Source organism: Balaenoptera ricei, chromosome 3 (genome assembly GCF_028023285.1).
Source record: "Balaenoptera ricei isolate mBalRic1 chromosome 3, mBalRic1.hap2, whole genome shotgun sequence".
Lineage (NCBI taxonomy): Eukaryota > Metazoa > Chordata > Mammalia > Artiodactyla > Balaenopteridae > Balaenoptera > Balaenoptera ricei.
In genome coordinates, this window is record NC_082641.1 from 170,949,812 (window position 1) to 170,969,331 (window position 19,520).

General features: G+C 49.4%; 1 protein-coding gene across 1 annotated transcript in view; it reads left to right on the forward strand.

The window, feature by feature from the left end:
- The window catches only part of CPAMD8 (C3 and PZP like alpha-2-macroglobulin domain containing 8), a 97,912-nt gene that overhangs the window by 60,838 nt on the left and 17,554 nt on the right, over positions 1–19,520 (forward strand). Inside the window, exons 23-27 of the mRNA XM_059919769.1 lie at positions 2,682–2,733; positions 8,040–8,338; positions 8,947–9,172; positions 10,810–10,986; positions 14,052–14,133. Of these exons, the coding sequence (XP_059775752.1) occupies positions 2,682–2,733; positions 8,040–8,338; positions 8,947–9,172; positions 10,810–10,986; positions 14,052–14,133 (836 nt within the window). The remainder of the gene's footprint in view (positions 1–2,681; positions 2,734–8,039; positions 8,339–8,946; positions 9,173–10,809; positions 10,987–14,051; positions 14,134–19,520) is intronic.

A 19,520-nucleotide genomic window follows, 5' to 3' on the forward strand; every position in this document is an offset into this window, starting at 1 on the left:
CTCAGTCATAAAAAGGAATGAAGCACTGATTCATGCAACAATGTAGATGAACCTTGAAAACATTATGCTGCGTGAAAGAAGCCAGACACAAAAGGCCACATAGTGTATAACCCTATTTATATGAAATGTCCAGAATAGATAAATCCATAGAACAGACAAGAATGAAGCACTGACCCGTGCTACAAGGTTGTAGAAAAGTCTTGCCAGAGGTAATAATAGTGACATCATGCAGTGACCATGTTTTGGAACCTGGTCAGGAGCTGCCTTGAGCACAGAGGTGAAGGAGATTGGAACCCAGGATCAGCTAAAAGCCAGGGCAGCGTGGAGGAGAGAGGCTGGCACCAGGGTCCCCTCTGAGTTGAGCCGGAAAAGAAGACAGGGTGGAGCGGCCACGAGCGGCCCCGTTGGCTGCTTCAGAGGCTATGCTGGGGGTGGGGGTGTGTCCAGGAGGCCCTGGATGGTTAGGGCATGCTCAGCACCAGCAGAAGGGCTCAGATTCTGTCTCTGGATTTGCTTGTTCTGGACATTTCATATAAATGGAACCATACACTCTGTGGCCTTTCCTGTCTGGCTTCTTTCACTTAGCATGATGTTTTTGAGGTCCATTTCCGTTGTAGCATGTGTCAGTGCTTCATCCTTTTTCACGGCTGTATAATGTTCCATTGCATGCATGGACCACATTTTGTTTATCCATTCATCCATTGATAGACACCTGAGTTATGAATCGTTTTTATGATTGTATAGCTATCATGGGCTTACAATGGCCAGGCCCTGTCCAGTGACCCAACCCCTTTTCCAACAAGGGGCTGAGCTGATAGATCGGTGAGGGGGCTGCTCAGGTCCAAGCAAAATCTCGGGGGCTCACCCTGGAGCCTGTGGCTGAGCAGATGGCCCGTGGGCTCCATGGCAGGCCTGCTGGGTGTGAGATGACAGTCCGGCTGGCGGACAGCTCAGCGTCGTCCACAAGGGTGCGCTTGGCCTCTCGGTGCCAACCACGGGTGATTTTGCTAAAGGTTTGCTAGCGAGGTGTGCAGTGTGGGTGTCAGGTGGTGGCTTGCGTGGGTGAGGCAGGACCCCGGTGCAGGCCCCTGGGCGTGGCCCCGGGATGGTAGCAGGAAGTGGGCATGATCCAGACAGGTGCCTCCTGGACTCATCAGTACAGACCCAGGATGGATGACGCCCATCTTTGCAGCTTCAACAGAGGACTGGGGGCGGGGGTGGGGGGAAGAGGGGGATGAGAAACTCTTAACAAGAGCTGACTGTTAGGAACACTGAGAAGATGCCAGGCTCTGTCTGAAATACACCTAACCCTCACATCGCGGTGAGGTCGGTGCCTTCATCACCCCCATCTCAGAGATGACAAACAGAGGTCCAGAGAGGTTAAGTGAGTGGGTCTCGGTCACCCAGCAAGGAGTGGGTGTATTAGTCAGGGTGCTCCGGATAAACAGAGCCAATAGGACCTATACATCTCTCTAGGAAGAGATTTATTGTAAGCAATTGGCTTACACGATCATGGAGGCTGAGAAGTCTGCCGTCTGTGAGTTTGAAGGCCAGAAGCATCGAGGGCAGAGAAGATTGATGCCCCAACTCAAGCAGTCATCCTTCCTCTGCCTTTTGTTGTATCTGGGCCCTCAATGGAGTGTTTGGGGGCCACCACGTTGGGGAGGGCCATCTGCATCACTGCCCACCAATTCAAATGCTGACTCCTTGAAGACATGTCCTCACAGGTATGCCCAGAAGTAACATTTGGCCAGATGTTTAAGCATCCCCTGGCTTTTACACGAGTTGACAGATACAATGGCCCTCACAGTAGGAGGAGCTGGGACCCCAAGAGGCTGCCTTGCTGCAGTGGCCAAGCATTAACCGTCTTGAGGTCTGACCTCAGGTGGCCCCAGCTCACCGATTTGCTGATGGCGCTAAAAGAGATCTGGAAAAGCGAGAGCCCCACAGGGGCCGTTCTGGTCAGACGAAAGCCCACAAGGCGTATCGGGTTAAATTCCCAGTGCTCCCTTTTAAGAGAACAAGCCAGGACTTCCCTGGCGGTCCAGTGGTTAAGAATCCACGCTTCCACTGCAGGGGGCACAGGTTCGATCCCTGGTCAGGGGAAGTTCCTCATGCCGCGTGGTGTGGCCAAAAATAGATAAATTTTTAAAATAAATAAATAAGAGAGCAAGCCAGCTGCCTTCTATTATTTGGGGGACGTTGTGGAAGGGGTGGAAGCAGGAGCATGATGGACAGGAGACAAGGGATGCATCGGACAGTGGGACAGAGACCCCGTCCTTGGCAGACCTGGGTGCCCCCTTCTCAGTGCTCTTGGACGTTGGATGGGGCCTCAGATCCTGGCAGCCTTCGAGTCATAGTGTTCGCTGCCCAGAGGGAGAAGCTGGGCTTGGAGCTGGGCCAAAGGGGTGGCTGGGAGGGTAGGATGGGGGTGTGAGAAACATGATAAGTCTAGGAGCGGTTGGTGAGTTTGTTTGATTCGAGCCCAGAGAAGGGGAAGTGAGCCTCAGTTTCCCTATCTGGGCATGGGAGGTAGGTGACCTGGTCCATCTCTGTGCACCTGTGGTTGTGGTATCACCCTGCGGGATCCACACTCAGAGCTGCTGCTGTCGGAGGGCGGCTTCGCCCTTGCACTGACTGCCACCCCCCATTTCTCAGTTCTCCCCATTTCTCTGTTTCAGCCTGAAGGAGCCCCCCGGTCATACACCTACAGCGCTTTCTTCTGTCCCAATGGTGAGTTCCCATGCCCACCCTGCCAAGGACTTTGGCCCTTACCCCTGCACTTCTGCAGCTTTCCTGTTGCTGAGGGGACACCCACCATCCCTGGGAGCTGGGGACACAGCAGCAAAGCACTGATATGTCCCAGCTGGGGGCACCTGTAAGCCAGAGTGAGGACTGGGCATCTGCCATGCAGGAAGTGAGCACATACGATGGTAGACTGCAGGCACCAATGAGAAGAGACTGCCATCAGGGGTAGGGCTGTCCTTGGGCCCTGGGTGAGGAGCCCAGGGTCTGGGGAAAGGAGGTCTTAGAGTCACATCATGGGAAAGCTGTGGGAATGAGGGTGACCCAGAACCCAGGGATAGCAAAGGAGGATGTGGGAAATTAAGGTGGGTTCCAGAAAGTGTGAGATCTGGGGTCCACCTTGATCCCCCCTGAAATTGACATTATACCTGCCCATGATCTGTGAACAGGAAATGGGCACAGAGTGCCCAGTGGGTGGAGTGGCAAGACAAAGGCCTGTCCACACCTCTGCCTTGTGGGGTCAGGGTAGTGCTGGGAGGAGCATGAGTCTGAGCTGCCTATGGGAGGGTCTGCCCCTTCCCCATCCAGTCCCTCCCCAAAGAGCCCTCCAGCTTGGAGGTTGGGCTGGGCCTGGCACTGGGCACTCACCTGGCAGGTTTTGCCAAGAGGCACAGCAGAGGATCTGAAGTGGAGTCCCCTGGTGATGCCTACCCCCTAGATGTACCACCTCCTTGTTCCCAAAGCGTTCAGCACAACAGGTCCCCTGACCCACAGCACACTCTGGACACAGGCTTCTTTTTAACATCCCCCCTCCCTTTTTTCAGTAAATAGCAATACATCACATATGTGCTCAAATGAGTTTTGACAATGGTGCACAAGCAATTCAATGGAGGATGGAGAACCTTCTCAACAAATGATGCTAGAGCAATTGGACATCCATTGGCAAAAACATGAAATTCGACTGAAAGATCATACCTTATACAAGAATTAACTCAAAACGGAGCACTAACTTACATGTAAAACTGTACAACTTTTAGGAAAAAAAATATGGGAAGAATATTTGGGATCTAGGGCTAGGTAAAGAATTCTTAGACATACCACCAAGAGTATGAACGACAAAAGGAAACATTGATAAATGGACCTCATCAAAATGAAAAATGTTTGCTCTGTGAAAGATGCTGTTAATGGGGGGAAATTCAAGTTACTGACTGGAAGAAAATATTTCCAAACTCAGATCTGACAAAGGACTAGGATCTAGAATATATAAAGAGCTCTCAAAATTTAACAGTAAATAAAGCAAACAACCAATTAGAAAATGGGCAAAACAAATAAACAGTTCACTGAAGAAGATGTACAGATGGCAAATAAACACATGAAAAGGTGCTCAATATTGTTAACCATTAGAGAAATGCACATTGAAATGCAGTGAGTTATCAGTACACACCTACCAGAATGACTAAATAAAAAGTAGAGATAGCACCAAAAGATGGCCTGGATGTGGAGACACTGGATCTCTCACACGTTGCTGGTGGGAATGTAAAGTGGTACAGTCGCTGCTGGTGGTTTCTTAAAACAGTTTGGTGGTTTCTTAAAAGACAGCATGCCGTCAGCATACCCACCAGTAACTACACTCTTAGGCATTTATCCCAGAGAAATGAAGACTTATGTTCACACAAAAACCTGTATACAACTGTTCATATCAGCTTTATCTGCAATAGCCTCAAACTGAAAACAGTCTAGATGTCCTTCAGTGGGTGAATGGTTAAAAAATTGTGGTCCATCCATATCTTAGAATACTATCCAGAGTAAAAAGGAAGAAACTATTTATAACATGCAGCAACTTGGATGAAGTGGATTAAGTAAAAAAAAAAAAAAAAAAAAAAAAAAAATCCTAAAAGGGTACATAAAATATTCTGTTTATATGACATTTTCGAAATGACAAAATTTTAGAGATGGTTGTCATATTATTGGTTGTTAGGGCAAGGAGAAAGGGTGTGGGTGTGATGATAAAATGGCAATATTTATTTTTCTCCCATAAAATAAAATTGGAGAAATCTGAATGAGGATTGTAACAGTGCCAATATCCTGGTAGTGATACTATACTAGAATTTTGTGAGATGTTACCACTGGGGAAACTGGGTCAAGAGTACACAGATTTCTGTGTGTTATTTCTTAGAGTCACATATAAATCTATAATTATCTCAGTAAAATTTAAATTAAAAACGTTTTAAAAAAGCAATGCATGTGTACAAATACCATATGATTCCACTTATATGAGCTCCCTAGAGTAGTCAAAATCATAGGGTCAGAAAGTCGAGTGGTGGTTGCCAGGGGCTGGGGGGAGGGGAAAATGGGAGTTTATTGTTTAACGAGTATAGAGCTTCAGTTTTACAAGATGAAAAGAGTTCTTGAGGTGGATGGTGGTGATGTTAGCACAATGTGAATGTATTTAATGCCACTGAACTGTACACTTAAAGATGGTTAAGATGGCAAATTTTACATTGTGTGTATTTTACCATAATTTTAAAAATTGGGAAAGGAAAAAGCAATACCTGTGTATTAGAGAAAATTTAGAAAGAGAGAAAGACAGAAACTGTCTCCTCTGGTTCATACCCAAAGATGACCTGTTTTGACATTTTGTTGTATTCAGTTTCATAGGATTGATTATTGTTTGTTTTAGCATAGTTGTGACTCATGAGCTATGTAATTTTATATCTTGCCTTTCTCACTTAACACATCCTGAGAACTTTTCCTTGTTATTGTAAAGTCGTTATAAACAGCATTTCAAAACAGATTCAGTATGCTCCATCAAATGACTGCTCCAAAATTTGATCATTATGGAACATTTTGAAACATTACTGGACATTTATATATTGTTTGTACTTCTTATATCATAATCAACACTAGGCTGAATATATTTGTATTCAAAGTAAGGTCAGTAACATTTTAACATGTTTATTGAGGTATAATTGACATACAATAAATTGGACATATTTTAAGGGTAGTTTGATAAATGTTGACATGTGTGTACATCTGTGAAGCCATCACCACAATTAAGATAATGAAGATTTCCATTAACCCTAAAGTCATATCCCTTTGGAATCCCTCACCCTATCCACTCTTGTCACTAGGGAACTAGTGATCTGCTTTGTTTCTCTATAGATTACTTTGCACTTTCTAGAATTTTACATAAATGGAATCATATGGAATGTTCTCTTTTTGTCTGGCCTCTTTCACTCAGCATAATAATTTTGAGATTCAACCATACTGTGTGTATCAATAATTCAGTCATTTTAAGGCTGAGTAGGAGTCCATTGGATGGATGTGTCACACTTAGTTTATCCATTCACTCTTTGGACATTCAAGTTATTTCTCATTTGGGGCTATTTCATATAAAGCTGCTATGAACATTCATGCACAAGTCTTTGTATGGGTGATGTGTTTTCCTTTCTCTTGAGTCAATGTCTAGGAGTGGAATAGCTAACTCATGTAGTAGGTATGTGTTTAACTTTTTAAGAAACTGTCAATTGTTTCCCAAAGTGGTAGTACTATTTTGCATTCCCACCAGCACTGGATAAGCCAGTTCTGCCCCATTCTTACCAATACTTAGTATTGTCTGTTTAATTTTAGCCATTCTAATAGGTGTCTAGTGGTATGTCATTGTGGTTTTAATTTGCATTTCCATCATGACTAATGGCGGTAAGCGTCTTTTCATATGCTTATCTGCTATTAGTATATCTTTTTTTGTGAAGTGTCTTTTAACCTTTTTAAAATTGAGTTGTTGGGAGTTCCCTGGTGGTCCAGTGGTTGGGATTCAGTGCTTTCACTGCCATAGTCTGGGTTCAATCCCTGGTTGGGGAACTAAGATCTCACAAGCTGCATGGTGCAGCCAAAGTGAAATAAAATAAAATAAAATTGAGTTCTTTATTTACATTGAGTTTTGAGAGATTTAAAAAATGTGTTCTGGATACAAGTCTTTTATCAGATAAATGCTTTGCAAAGGTATTTCTCCCAGTCTGTGGCTTGTCTTTTCATTCTCTTTTTTTTTAATTTTTTTTTTTATAAATTTATTTATTTATGACTGTGTTGGGTCTTCGTTTCTGTGCAAGGGCTTTCTCTAGTTGCGGCGAGCGGGGGCCACTCTTCATCCGCGGTGCACGGGTCTCTCACTGTCGCGGCCTCTCTTGTTGCGGAGCACAGGCTCCAGACGCGCAGGCTCAGCAGTTGTGGCTCATGGGCCCAGTCGCTCCGCGGCATGTGGGATCTTCCCAGACCAGGGCTCGAACCCGTGTCCCCCGCATTGACAGGCGGATTCTCAACCACTGCGCCACCAGGGAAGCCCTTTTCATTCTCTTAATAGTGTCTTTTAAAGAACAGAAGTTTTTCATTTTAACGAAGCCCAGCTTATCACTTTTTCCTTTTATGGATTATTTTTTGTTGTTTTATCTAAGAAATCTTTGCCCAACCCCACATTTTCTTCTCAAAGTATTATAGTTTCAGGTTTTACGTTTATAAAATGGCTATGATCCGTTTCGAGTTACTTCCTGAAGCCCATGCAAGGTATGGATAAGTGTTCCTTTTTCTGCATCTGGAGGCCCAGTTGTCCTGGCATCATTTGTTGAAAAGACTTTTGCTATTGAATTGCTTTTGCACCTTTGTTGAAAATCAGTTGCTTATACATGTGTGGGTCCATTTCTGGACTCCCTGTTCTGTTCCATCAAGCATTTGTCTACGTTGACAACAGTGCTACACTCTTGCGATTGCTCTAGCTTTAGAGTACGTCTCAGTGTCAGAGGGTGTGAGTAAACTTGGTTCTTGTTTATCAAAGTTGTTTTGGCTCTTCTAGATCCTTTGAGTTTCCATATAAATTCTGGAATCAGCTTGGCAGTTTCTTCAGAAGACTCTGCTGAGATTTTGATTGGGATTGGATCGAATCTATAAATCAGTTTGGGGAATAATTAACATCTTTGCAGTATTATCTTCTGACCCACGAACACGGTCTAGCTCTCCATTGATTTGTGTCTTTAGTTTCAGCAGCATTTTGCAGTTCCCAGCTTATGGGTCTTGCACGTCTTCTGTAGGACTTATCTCTGTGAGCTTTTCATCTTTTGTGTGCTATTGACAAAACGGTCATTAAGCCAGCTCTGTTCCACCATGCTTCCCGCAGCTTCATGGGGAGCCACAGTGAGGCTGGCCCCCTGAGGTCCCGATGCTCAGCTCTGGGCATGGGTGGGGGGGTGGGGGCAGGATGCTTCGGTGCCCCCTCAACACCCCTTCTCCTTCCCTCCATCCAGAGAGAGTCCACATTTCCACACCCAACAAGTACGAGTTCCAGTATGTGCAGCGGCCGCTGCGCCTCACCCATTTTGACGTGGCTGTGCGAGCCCACAACGATGCCCGCGTGGCCTTGTCCCCAGGACCCCAGGACACGGCGGGCATGATCGAGATCGTTCTGGGAGGGCACCAGAACACCAGGTCCTGGATCTCCACCAGCAAGATGGGCGAGCCCATGGCCAGCACACACACAGCCAAGATCCTCTCCTGGGATGAATTCAGAACATTCTGGATCAGCTGGCACAACGGGCTCATCCAGGCATGGCTGGGCTTCCCTGGGGTGGGCACGGGAACTTCCTGGTCCTCTGGCATTGTTGCTTCCTGATACATGTGATAGGGGTGGGGAGGAGAGAGGGGAAACACAAGGCAGCTCTCAAGTTGCTCATAGTCTGCCTGGAGTTACTTACAAAAAACAGGTGGTGAGAGCTGTGGCAGAGGAAGTGCCCAGGGATCTGGGAGCTGAAGGGTGGTGGGTGGTCTGGGAGAAAGAAAGTGGATAGAACAGGTAAAATGGGGACTGTGGACTCTTTCTGGGCCAAGCAAAGGTGACATAGCAAAGAAGCAGCTGACACAGCTTCCTAGAGGAGGGATATAGCCAAGTGGGGTTTTGAAGTACAAATAGAGGAGTTTGCCAGGCATATGCTAAGATACAGAGGTTCCAGGGAGCCCAGCGACTTTGGAACCTGCAGATGCCACACTTGTGTCTCTGTTGGGTGTTTAATGAACAGTGTGGTCTCTAGTTTCTCTCATCTCTGACCCCTTGAGAACCCCGCCCCAACCTATGAGCGTGGCCAAGGCCTCTGACCATGTCTGAGCACAGCTTCATGCTTCTTGCCAGCACCCAGCAGCCTTGGCCTCTTTTTCCAGGTTGGCCATGGTCCAGAGCCATCCAATGACTCTGTCATCATGGCCTGGACCCTCCCCAAGCCACCAGAGGTCCAGTTCATCGGTTTCTCCACTGGCTGGGGTTCTGTGGGCGAGTTCCGCATCTGGAGGAAGGTGGAAGTAGATGAGAGCTACAGTGAAGCCTTCACCCTGGGGGTCCCGCACAGCGCCATCCCTGGGTCCGAGCGTGCAGCCGCCTCCATCATAGGTACGTCTGCCCTGCAGCCTGATTTGGGGAGGACAGGAGCAAGAACCCAGGCCAAGGGACAAGTGTTTACTCTGGGCTCAGTCTCATACCAGGCTTTGCTGGGGACCTGTGCCCCAGGGCCTCCAGCCACACACCCACTCACCTGACAAGCAGCTTCCAGTGCCTTCTCCATGCTGGGCGCTGGGGCCAGACTCAGAGATGACCTCAAACCTGACTTTCAGGGCTTCCTAGTCTGGCCGAGAAGGCAGGTCCTTGCCCTGTGTGGGGCGACCGGGAGGGTGGGTGGTGAACTCCGTGAGGGCAGTGGGTCTGGGGTGATATACAAGAAGGCTGAAAGGCCAGGTGAAGTTAGCCAGGTATGGGGTGGAGGGCGGGGGTCCTGGGTATCCAGCTGAGCAGGCAGGACCATTTCAAATGCTTAGAGCATTTACTGAGCAGGGGTAAGAGGCTGTGGCCGGGGATCTCTTGGGCTGTGGATGGTCTCCCATAGCCCAGGCATGGGAGTGGAAAGTGGGGACTGTGTGATCCATCTAGTGCTGGGAATTGGAAGGGTGAGGTGAGGGTGAGATGCCAGGAGGAGGCAGACAGACCTGAAGGAGGGGGTCTTGGGTCTCTCTGACATCAGAGGATGGAAGCCCTGGGGCCTGGGCAGGGTGGTGGTTGTGACCAGATCAGAGGATGTTGGAGTTTATGATTTCTGAAGCATGAGATCAAGTCAAATGTGGCCTTGGGGATGAGTGGCCCAGATGGAGGTGAGGGATGTAGGGGAGAAGGCAGATGGACAGCAATGGAGAGGAGGTGAAGGCAGGGACCTGTGTGCCAGTGAGTGTCATCAGCACAGTGGGATGGAAGATTGGAGAAGAAGCTGGAAAACCCAGAATAGGGTGATGAGAAAGTAACCAGGTAGGCCCTGCCACAAGAGGAGGCTGCAAGAGCAGTGGCAGCCTCAGTGGGGCAGGAGGAAAGGCCGAGGAAGGAAGGGAGGTGCAATCAGGGGACAGTGGGGATTCCGGAGGGCCCATCAGCAATGTTTGGGGCATAGAGGCCAGGGAGAGGAAGACAGTACTGAAGGGATGAGAACACAATAGGTCAGAAATAAGAGAAAAAAAGAACTTTTAAAAACACACCAACAATACCACACATGTAGGAAAGATTTTTTTCTTATAAAAAATCTAAATACTCATGGTTAGAGAGAAAATCACATTTCATATTGGAAGTTAGAAAAAATATTTAGAATGGAATCGCATGGCTGGATTGACATCTTAACGTCTGTGGGATGCAGCCAAAATTGTACTAAGAGGGAAATGTATAGCCTTAATTGCACCTGTTTAAAAAGCCAGAAAGGAAAGAGCATTTAACATAATGAAAAGGTAGAGAAAGAACACCCGAGTTAAAACTAAAGAACACAGAGGGAGGTATGTAGGAAAGGGCCAGCGGGTGTTCACCAAAGCCAGGAGACCAAGCAGGCTGAGTGGGCAAGGGTGCAGCCCAGTTTCAGAAGGCAGCACTGGCAATCAGAGGATGGGTTGCTGGTGTTAGGCCACAAGTGGGCTCTTTCTAAGGAAAGCTGTCTGTAGGACAGCCAGGGCACTGGGTGAGGCCAGTCCCCAGCCCATCCTTCTTTTTCTTCCCACCAGGAGATGTCATGGGGCCAACTCTGAACCATCTCAGCAACCACCTGCGCCTGCCCTTTGGCTGCGGAGAGCAAAACATGATCCACTTTGCACCCAACGTCTTTGTCCTGAAGTATCTCCAGAAAACCCGACAGCTCAGCCCTGAGGTGGAAAGGGAGACCACTGATTACCTGGTACAAGGTACTGGGCGGCACTGCCTGGGTGGAGGGGGTGGGGCTGCAGGTAGCCTTGACCATGCTGGGTCACATGCCACACCTCACATGCCAGGTGCGGCGGATGGAGAAGAAGGGAAAGAAGTGGGTGAAAGAGGCCACTCTTCTGTTAATAGGAACCTGGTGTCTGCACCTGTTAGGAAAAGGCTCTGAATGCTGGTAATCAGCCATGGGGAGAGGAATAGCATCTTTTAAAAATGTAGATATTTTGAACAACCAGAGCAATATAATAGCATTATAAAAAACATCTGGAAAGGAAAAAAAATCCCTATAACCTCCCTGTCTTGCTGGCTCTGGGTTTACTCCTCTGCCCTCCAGGAGCAAAGATTAGCTTTGCCACTCTTGGTGTCTCATAACATGGCATCCTATGGCGTGCCCTCCACCCCCAACTCCGCACTGTGTGCATAAGATTCGTCCACTGGGCTGTGGGGACCTGTGGTCTGTTCACCTCCATTGCTGTGTGGGGAGACCATAGTCAGTGTGTCTGTTGATGGGCTTTGGAGCAGCTTCCAACTCAGGGCTTTTAGAATGGTGCTGCCGTTAATCACCCTCTTAGTGTACTTGGTGACAACACGTCCAAATTTCTGTGGGGTGAAACCGCTGGGTCTCAGGATGTGTTCAGTTCATAATCCCTTTGGAGGCTACGCTATTTGTTCATCACGTGCATTTATGGAGCACAACATACTGAACTCTCCTCTTGGACATACTGGGGTTATTTCCAGTTTTATTTTTTTTTCTAAATAATGCAGCACTGAACGTCTTCAGAAATAAACCCCCAGCACTGAACTTCTTCAGAAATAAACAAAGCAGCATTGAACTTCAGAAATAAATAACACAGCACTGAACATCTTCGATTGCCATGACTCAGGTCCTTAGAGTAGGGAACAGCCTTATGGCGGAGGGGGCGGAGGTGGGGGGGGGGGGCGGACAGGGCCTCTGAGTGCCCTGTCTCACCCACTCTGCACATCTAGGCCCCACAGGTAGGAGGAAGGGTGGGGGGAGGCTGGAGGTGGGGTCTCACTTCTGTCATGGATTCCCACTCTGTGTCCTCGGGTAGGGCCTGCTTTTCTCAGTAACTTGGTTTCCTACCTGTGTAACAAGGGAGTTGTCAGTTGATCCCCAGGTCCTGGGGCCTCCTGGGCTCCGCCTCTAGCCTTGGGCTGGAGCTGAAGTGAAAGGAGAGCATGGAGGGGGCTGGACCCAGCTCTGAAGCTGGCATCCATCTTGTGCCAGGCACGTGCCGCTCCATCCACGCTGCCCTGAGTTGCCCTCCCGGCAGCCTCCACACTGATGGTCCTCATTTCCCAGATGAGCAAAGTGAGGCCCCTGGGAGTGAAGAGGTGCCCAAGACCTCACAGGGGCAAGTGGCGGGGGCTTCTCAGACCGCAGGCTCCCCTGGATTGGGGCACGAGGCGCAGCCAGGGCACTAGACCCAGCCAGAGGGAGATGAGAACCCACGGGCACAACCTTGGAAATTTCTACCACCGAAAAGGACCCGCGGGTGCCGGACTCAGACGATGCTGGCCCCTATCAGATGGGGAAACTGAGGCATATGAACCTCTCGATTCCTAAGGCGAGTCTGGGGTCCCTGCCTCCTGGCCTGTTACGGTTCCCTCAGTTACTGTGCTCCAAGGGCAGTCCTGATGATCTAGAACCATCTGTCCCTGTGGATGAGAAAATGAAAAAACTTACTATGAAGAACGTACAACTCTCAGATGAAAAGAGAACTCAGGGGTTGCCATGGGCTGAAGGTTTGGCTTCGTGACGGCTGACCGCAGACTGCTCAGAACCCCAGGTCTGCTTGGTCCACCGTGGGGATGGGGGGCTCAGGTTGATGCGCTGTGAGGGTCTTGGAGGTGGGTGGGCCCTGGCCTCCCAGGGCCAGGCGTACCTCAGTGGACTCACCTGGGCTCAGGCCCTCATTCCGTCTGGAGGCTCCGAGGGAGCATCTGTCCTAGGCCTCTGTCCTGGTGGAATTCTGGTGACTCCAGGTGGTCTTTGGCTCGTGGACACATCACCACGCTCTCTGCCTCCGTCTTCACAAGCCCTTTTATATCTGTGTGTTTCCCTTTCTTTCCTCTGAGAAGGACACCAGTCATTGGATTTAGGGTCCAGCCTAATCCAGGAGCATAATTCCATCTGCAAAGAACCTCACTCCCGATAAGGTCACATTTTGAGGTTCCAGGTGGACATTAATTTGGCGGGGGGACACTGTCCACCCAGTTCAGAGCTCCTCCTGCCTCTTTCCCCACCTCCATGGGCACAGCTCCGTCCTTCCTGCCTTTCAGGCCGCAAACCTTGACGCCCTCGGCATCCTTCTTTTTTTCCTTCACATCTTATTCAGCTAAGGCAGCTCTGCCTATACCGCAGAACCCCTCCCTGCCTGTCCCCACCACCGGCTCCAAGCCCATGGTCGTGCTCGCCTAGACAGTCCCCACCTGCCCAGTTTCTCTGCTTCCTCTCCGGACCCTACAATCCACCCACTACATTTGTCCCCTCACACCCATCCCCTGCTCCCCTCACCCCTTCCACTCATGCCCCCTGCTGCCCTCACAATAAGACCAACTGCCCAGCCCAGCCTTGGAGGCCCCAATAACCCACCTGACCTCCCTCCCTCTCGTCCCTCCTTGCTCCCTTGCTCTGGCCACTCTGTGCTCTGAGCAAACCAAGCTCCAGGGCGCCTGGAGATGGTGCATTTCACTGACTGCCCCCTGCCCCAGGTATGACTGAGGGGCCGGTGTGTGACCAGGAGTCACAAAGGGGCGATATCAGGAAACAGAAGAAGAATAAAGTAGAGGTTTCAATCCCCCAAGCTGTGGGTGTGGGGCAGTTTCAAGGACCCCAGTTGTGGACGTGGGGCAGTTTCAAGGACCCCAGCTGTGGGCATGGGGCAGTTTCAAGGACCCCAGATGTGGGCATGGGGCAGTTTCAAGGGCCCCCCGATGTGGGTGTGGCATCGTTTCAGGGTCCTGGGGTAAGACGTTGGCTGGCCAACCATACACCAGGGTGCTGTCCCCTCTTCTTGCCCCACAGGCTACCAGAGACAGTTGACCTACAAGCACCAAGATGGCTCCTATAGTGCTTTCGGGGAGCGGGACAAGTCGGGGAGTATGTGGTGAGTCCTCACTCCCCAGGCACGGCTACTGAGGTTCTTCCACTTGAAGCCACAGCCTCATGTCCAGCACAGCGTAGCCAGGACCCCTGGGGCCTGATCCCCAGGGTGCTGAGGAGCCTGCATGGGAAATGGAGATGGCCATGGTCCTAGCCCCTGGGGTTTAGAGGTCTGGATTGTTGGGGGGTGGGTTCTGCCTGGCCTGTGCATGGTGGAGCTGGCGGCGGTGACAGTTACTATTACTCCTTCTGCTGTTGTTGCCACAGCGCCCAGGAACTGAACCCCTGCCCTGTGGCCCCTGAAGGATGGGTCCTGGCGCTCTGGTCCTCCTCAGAGCCCACTGGACCCAGGAATGGGGTGACCCTGAGCAGGAGGGGATGGGCCTGGAGAGGCCAGACCACTGCCTCAAAGCTGGGTTGTGGGGTTCTGGAGGCACGTCCTGGGGTCCGGTTTCCCTTGCGAGCGGCTCCCTCTGGCTTTCAGGGTCAACCAGAGCAGGGAGGGCCTGGGTGCACCTGGGTCTTATTCCCTGGGATCTTTGGGCCACAGCAGTTCTTGGCATCATCAGGGATTTGCCTCGTCCACTTTGGGGCTTACTGAGGAAGTGGGGCACCCCGAACTTTCTGTCCCTAGTGGGGCCTCCTTCTCAGAGCAACACCCTGATGGCGCCTGCAGCAGCTATGGGCATGGAAAGTATCCAGTCCTTAAATCGACAGTGTCCACTGCCCAGCGTCAGTGCCAGGGGCCGGGGGAACAGGAACACGGCTGGCTGAGCCCACACTGTGGTGCAGTGTCACTCGCTTGGCTCCCGAGGGGCCCTGCCTTGATGACCTGCTCAGTCCCCCAGTCCCCAGAAGCCAATCGTCTGACCCAGTTCTGGTCCCAGGGCCCTGCCTTGCTGACAGCCCATGAGGCAAGGCCACAGTCACGCACTAGCAAGCAGAGGCCCCCACCCGCTGTGGGGTTGGCCAAAGCCACTGAGTCACTCTCTGAAAGCTGGCCAAGTCCTGGCAGCTCCCAGAGGCCTCCACCAGTCAGAAATAGTGAGCTGTGACCTTTGTATGTCCTCCCACAGTTCACACACACACACACACAAACACACACACACAGAGTGAGCAAGAAAAGACCAGTTCTACTGTGGTCATGGAAATGTGACACCCAGCAGCTTGCCTCTCCCCCTTGGCCTTGTGAAACCTCCCTGTAGGACAAAACTGCAGGATGCACAGGACAGTGGCAACAACACCCACCCTGGGGCTGGGCAAACCCAGGCTCTGTCTCGTGTGAACTGTGGCAGCCTTAGACCAGATGCTCAACTTCTCTGAACCTGTTTCCTCACCACACATCCCTCTCTGGACTGGGATCTGGGAGGCAATAGGATAAGGGTGCAGGCGTGCTCATTACGGTGCCAGGTACCCACTGGGATGGATACCCTGTTAGCAGCTCCCTAAATATTTGGCCAGGGAGTCCAGGATCCAGTCCAGCTTCCTCAACTTCCTTAAAACTCAGGATCCGTTATAGATAGGTTCTGGTGCATCCAATGTTCATTCATTAATTCATTTGTTTGTTTGTTTTTAATTTTTATTTATTTATTTATGGCTGTGTTGGGTCTTCGTTTCTGTGCGAGGGCTTTCTCCAGTTGCGGCAAGTGGGGGCCGCTCTTCATCGCGGTGTGCGGGCCTCTCACTATCGCGGCCTCTCCTGTTGCGGAGCACAGGCTCCAGACGCGCAGGCTCAGTAATTGTGGCTCATGGGCCCAGTCGCTCCGCGGCATGTGGGACCCTCCCAGACAAGGACCCGAACCCGTGTCCCCTGCACTGGCAGGCAGACTCTCAACCACTGCGCCACCAGGGAAGCCCCATTTGTTTGTTTATTCAAGTGTCTACTATGTGTCAGGCTCTTTTCTTACTCCTGAGGGAACAAGAAACACATGGTCCCTGCCTCCAGGAGCTCATTGCCCAAGAGAGAGAGACCCTGTACAAGATGTAATGGTTATCTACTGCTGTGTAACAAGTTACCCCCAAACACAACCATCTAAAACAAACATTTAGTCACAGTTCTGTGGGTCAGGAATTCAGGAGCAGCTTAGCTAGCACTGCTGGCTCAGGATCTCTCCCAAGGTTGCAGTCAGGGTGTTGGCTGGGGCTGCCATCATCTGAAAGCTTGAATGGGGCTGGAGCATTTGTTTCCAAGTTGGTTCTCTCACATGGCTATTGGCAGGAGGCCTCAGTTCCTCACTGAAGACTATCCCATAGGGCTGCTTGAGTGTCCTTACAACATGGCAGCTGACTTCCCTTTGAATAAAAACTCCAAGAGAGAAAACAAGGAGGATGCCACATGCCTTTTATCATCTGGTTTCCCAAGTCATACTGTCACCTCCACCACATTCTACTTTTTTAAAAAAAATTATTTATTTATTTATTTATGGCTGTATTGTGTCTTCATTGTTGTGTGTGGGCTTTCTCTAGTTGCAGCAAGCGGGGGGCTACTCTCTTCGTTGTGGTGTGGGGGCTTCTCACTGTGGTGGCTTTTCTTGTTGCAGAGCGTGGGCTCTAGGTGCGCAGTCTTCAGTGGTTGTGGCACGTAGGCTCAGTAGTTATCGCTCGCAGGCTCTAGAGAGCAGGCTCAGTAGTTGTGGTGCATGGGCTTAGTTGCTCCACAGCATGTGGGATCTTCCCGGACCAGGGCTTGAACCTGTGTCCCCTGCATTGGCAGGCGGATTCTTAACCACTGCGCCACCAAGAAGTCCCCACCACATTAAGTTCTGTAGAAGCAAGTCACTATGTACAGCCTATACTCAAGAAGGGGGGAATTGGGTTCTACTGCTTGAAAGGAAAAGAAGCAAGGCATTTGTGGATATATTTTAAAGCTACTACATCACCTATATAATTTCTCATATCTATGAAGCATGCTAAGGGGGTAGGGTATGATGAGGCACACAGTTACATGGGGTGGTCAGGAAAGGTGCCCCTGAGGAGGTCACCTGAAGAAGATGAGAGAGGAGCTGTATGAAAATCCAAGGGAGAAGATTTCAGGCAGAGGTAACAGCCTGTGCAAAGGCCCTGAGGCAGAACTGAGCTTGACGAGTTTGAGCCACAGAAGGAGACCAGTATGGCTGGAGCAGCACAGATGAGGAGGAGAGTGGTCCAACATGAGGGAGGAGAGGGTGGCAGGGCCAGACTGAGCAGGGGGAGGAGTTTGGATTTTATTCCAGATGGAGCCGGAGGGCTTAGAACAAAGCATGGCTGTAATCTGAGTCATGCTGGGCTGTGTGTGTTTAATTAATAGAGTTTATTTTTGTAGAACAGTTTTAGTTTCATAGAAAAATTAAGTAGGTAGAAATGAGTTCCCATACACCCCCTCTCCCCTACACACACAGAGTTTCCCCTGCTGTCCTGCATTAGTGATGTACATTTGTTACAAATGATGGACCAGTATTGCTACATTATTATTAACTGAGGTCCATAGTTTAGGGTTCACTCTTTGTGTTGCATAGTGTATGGGTTTGGACAATTAAGGTATCATACAGAATAGTTTCACTGCCCTAAAAATCCCCTGTGCTGTGCACATTTGTCTCTCCCTCCCCCCAGCCCCTGGCAACCACTGATACTTTTACTGTCTCTATAGTTTTGCCTTTTCCAGAATGTCATAGAGTTGGAATCATACAGTATGCAGCCTTTTCAGATTTCTCCTTTCACTCTGTAATATGCATTTAAATTTCCTCCGGGTCATATCGTGGCTTGTTAGCTCATATCGTGGCTTGTTAGCTCTTTTTGTTGCTGAATAATATTCAGTTGTATGGATGTACCACAGTTTGTTTATCCCTGTTTGTGTTTTAAGATGGAAAAATAAAGAGAACAGTGTAGCAGAATGTGGAAATTCCACAGTTCCCAGCACAGGGGCAACTAAGTTCCATCTTGGCCCCCCAGTGTTTGGAATTTCCCTCTGGCTGCTGCATACAGAGTAGGTGATGGGGCAGGGCTGGGCTGGTGGAAGCAGTGGGAGCCATGGGGTGGCCTGGCTGACACAGGAGCCATGGGGGTAGAAGGAAGAGGATGGATTTGAGGTATCTTGGAAGGAGAGTGGCCAGGACAAGCTGACTCCTGGGTTTGGGGTACATTGTAAGGTTAATATTTCAGGTTTTGGTGATTCACAGAAACAGAGCTTGGAGCCACTTGATTTCTTTCTTTTTCTTTTTTTAAACTGTTTTAAAATACACATAACAGAAAATTTACTGTCTTAACTATTTTTAAGTATACAGTTCAGTGGTATTAAGTACATTCATACTGTTGAGCAGCCATCACCACCGTCCATCACCATAACTCTTTTCATCTTGTAAATCTGAAACTCTATACTTATTAAATGCTAACTCCCCATTCCCCCCTCCCCCCAGCCCCTGGCAACCACCATCCTACTCTCTGTCTCTATGATTCGGACTACTCTTAAGTGCCTCATAGAAGTGGAATCATACAGTGTCTTTTGTGATTGGCTTATTCCACTCAGCCTAATGTCCTCAGTGTTCGTCCATGTTATAGCACTTTGCAGAGTTTCTTTCCTTTTCAAGGCTGAATGATATTCCATTGTATGGCTATACTGGTGTCGGCAGGTGAGAGGACCTTGGTCCTTGTCGTCTTTAGAGAAAGAATTCCACAAAGAGACTTTGTAAAGCAGAAATACACACCCAGAGAAGAGTGCGGGCATCCTCCCTAATGAGGAGTACACCAGCGAGATGATTTAAATCACTTATATGGGGGCAGTTTTTCCGGGTTTTTGTTTTCCTCTCACCAATCATCTTTCTTGGTTTTCCACATCTGACCTGACCCAGGGCCCTGCCTGATATGCGCATGCATCTTTTAGCCAAAATGTATTCCAGTGTGGGGGGGGGGGGTCTCTGGGAGATTGACAGAACAGAAATTATGGGCTAGTGTTCCCTCCCTTTTTGATCCCCAAAGGAGCTTTTTTGTGCATGGGCAGCTGGGGAGGTCTCCTTGACCTCAAGAATGAAAGATGTGGTCATCTTATCTTTTTACTCCAGCAGAGCTCAGCTCTCCTCTGCTCCTGCCATTAACTTTTCCGTTGAAATATCAGGGGGAAACAAGCTTCAATTTACTCAGCTTGACAAACACCAGCCACTCAGCCCAGGGGCCCATCTACATCCTACCTCAATACCGCATTTTGCTTGTCCATTCATCTGTCAGTGGACACTGGGTTGCTTCCATAGTTTGGCCATTGTGAATAATGCTGCTACAAATATGGGTGCACAGATAGCTCTTTAAGACTCTGCTTTCATTTCTTTTGGGTATAAACCCAGAAGTGGAATTGCTGGATCATATGATAATTCTGTGTTCAATTTTTTTAGGAACTGCCATATTGTTTTCTCACAGTGGCTGTAC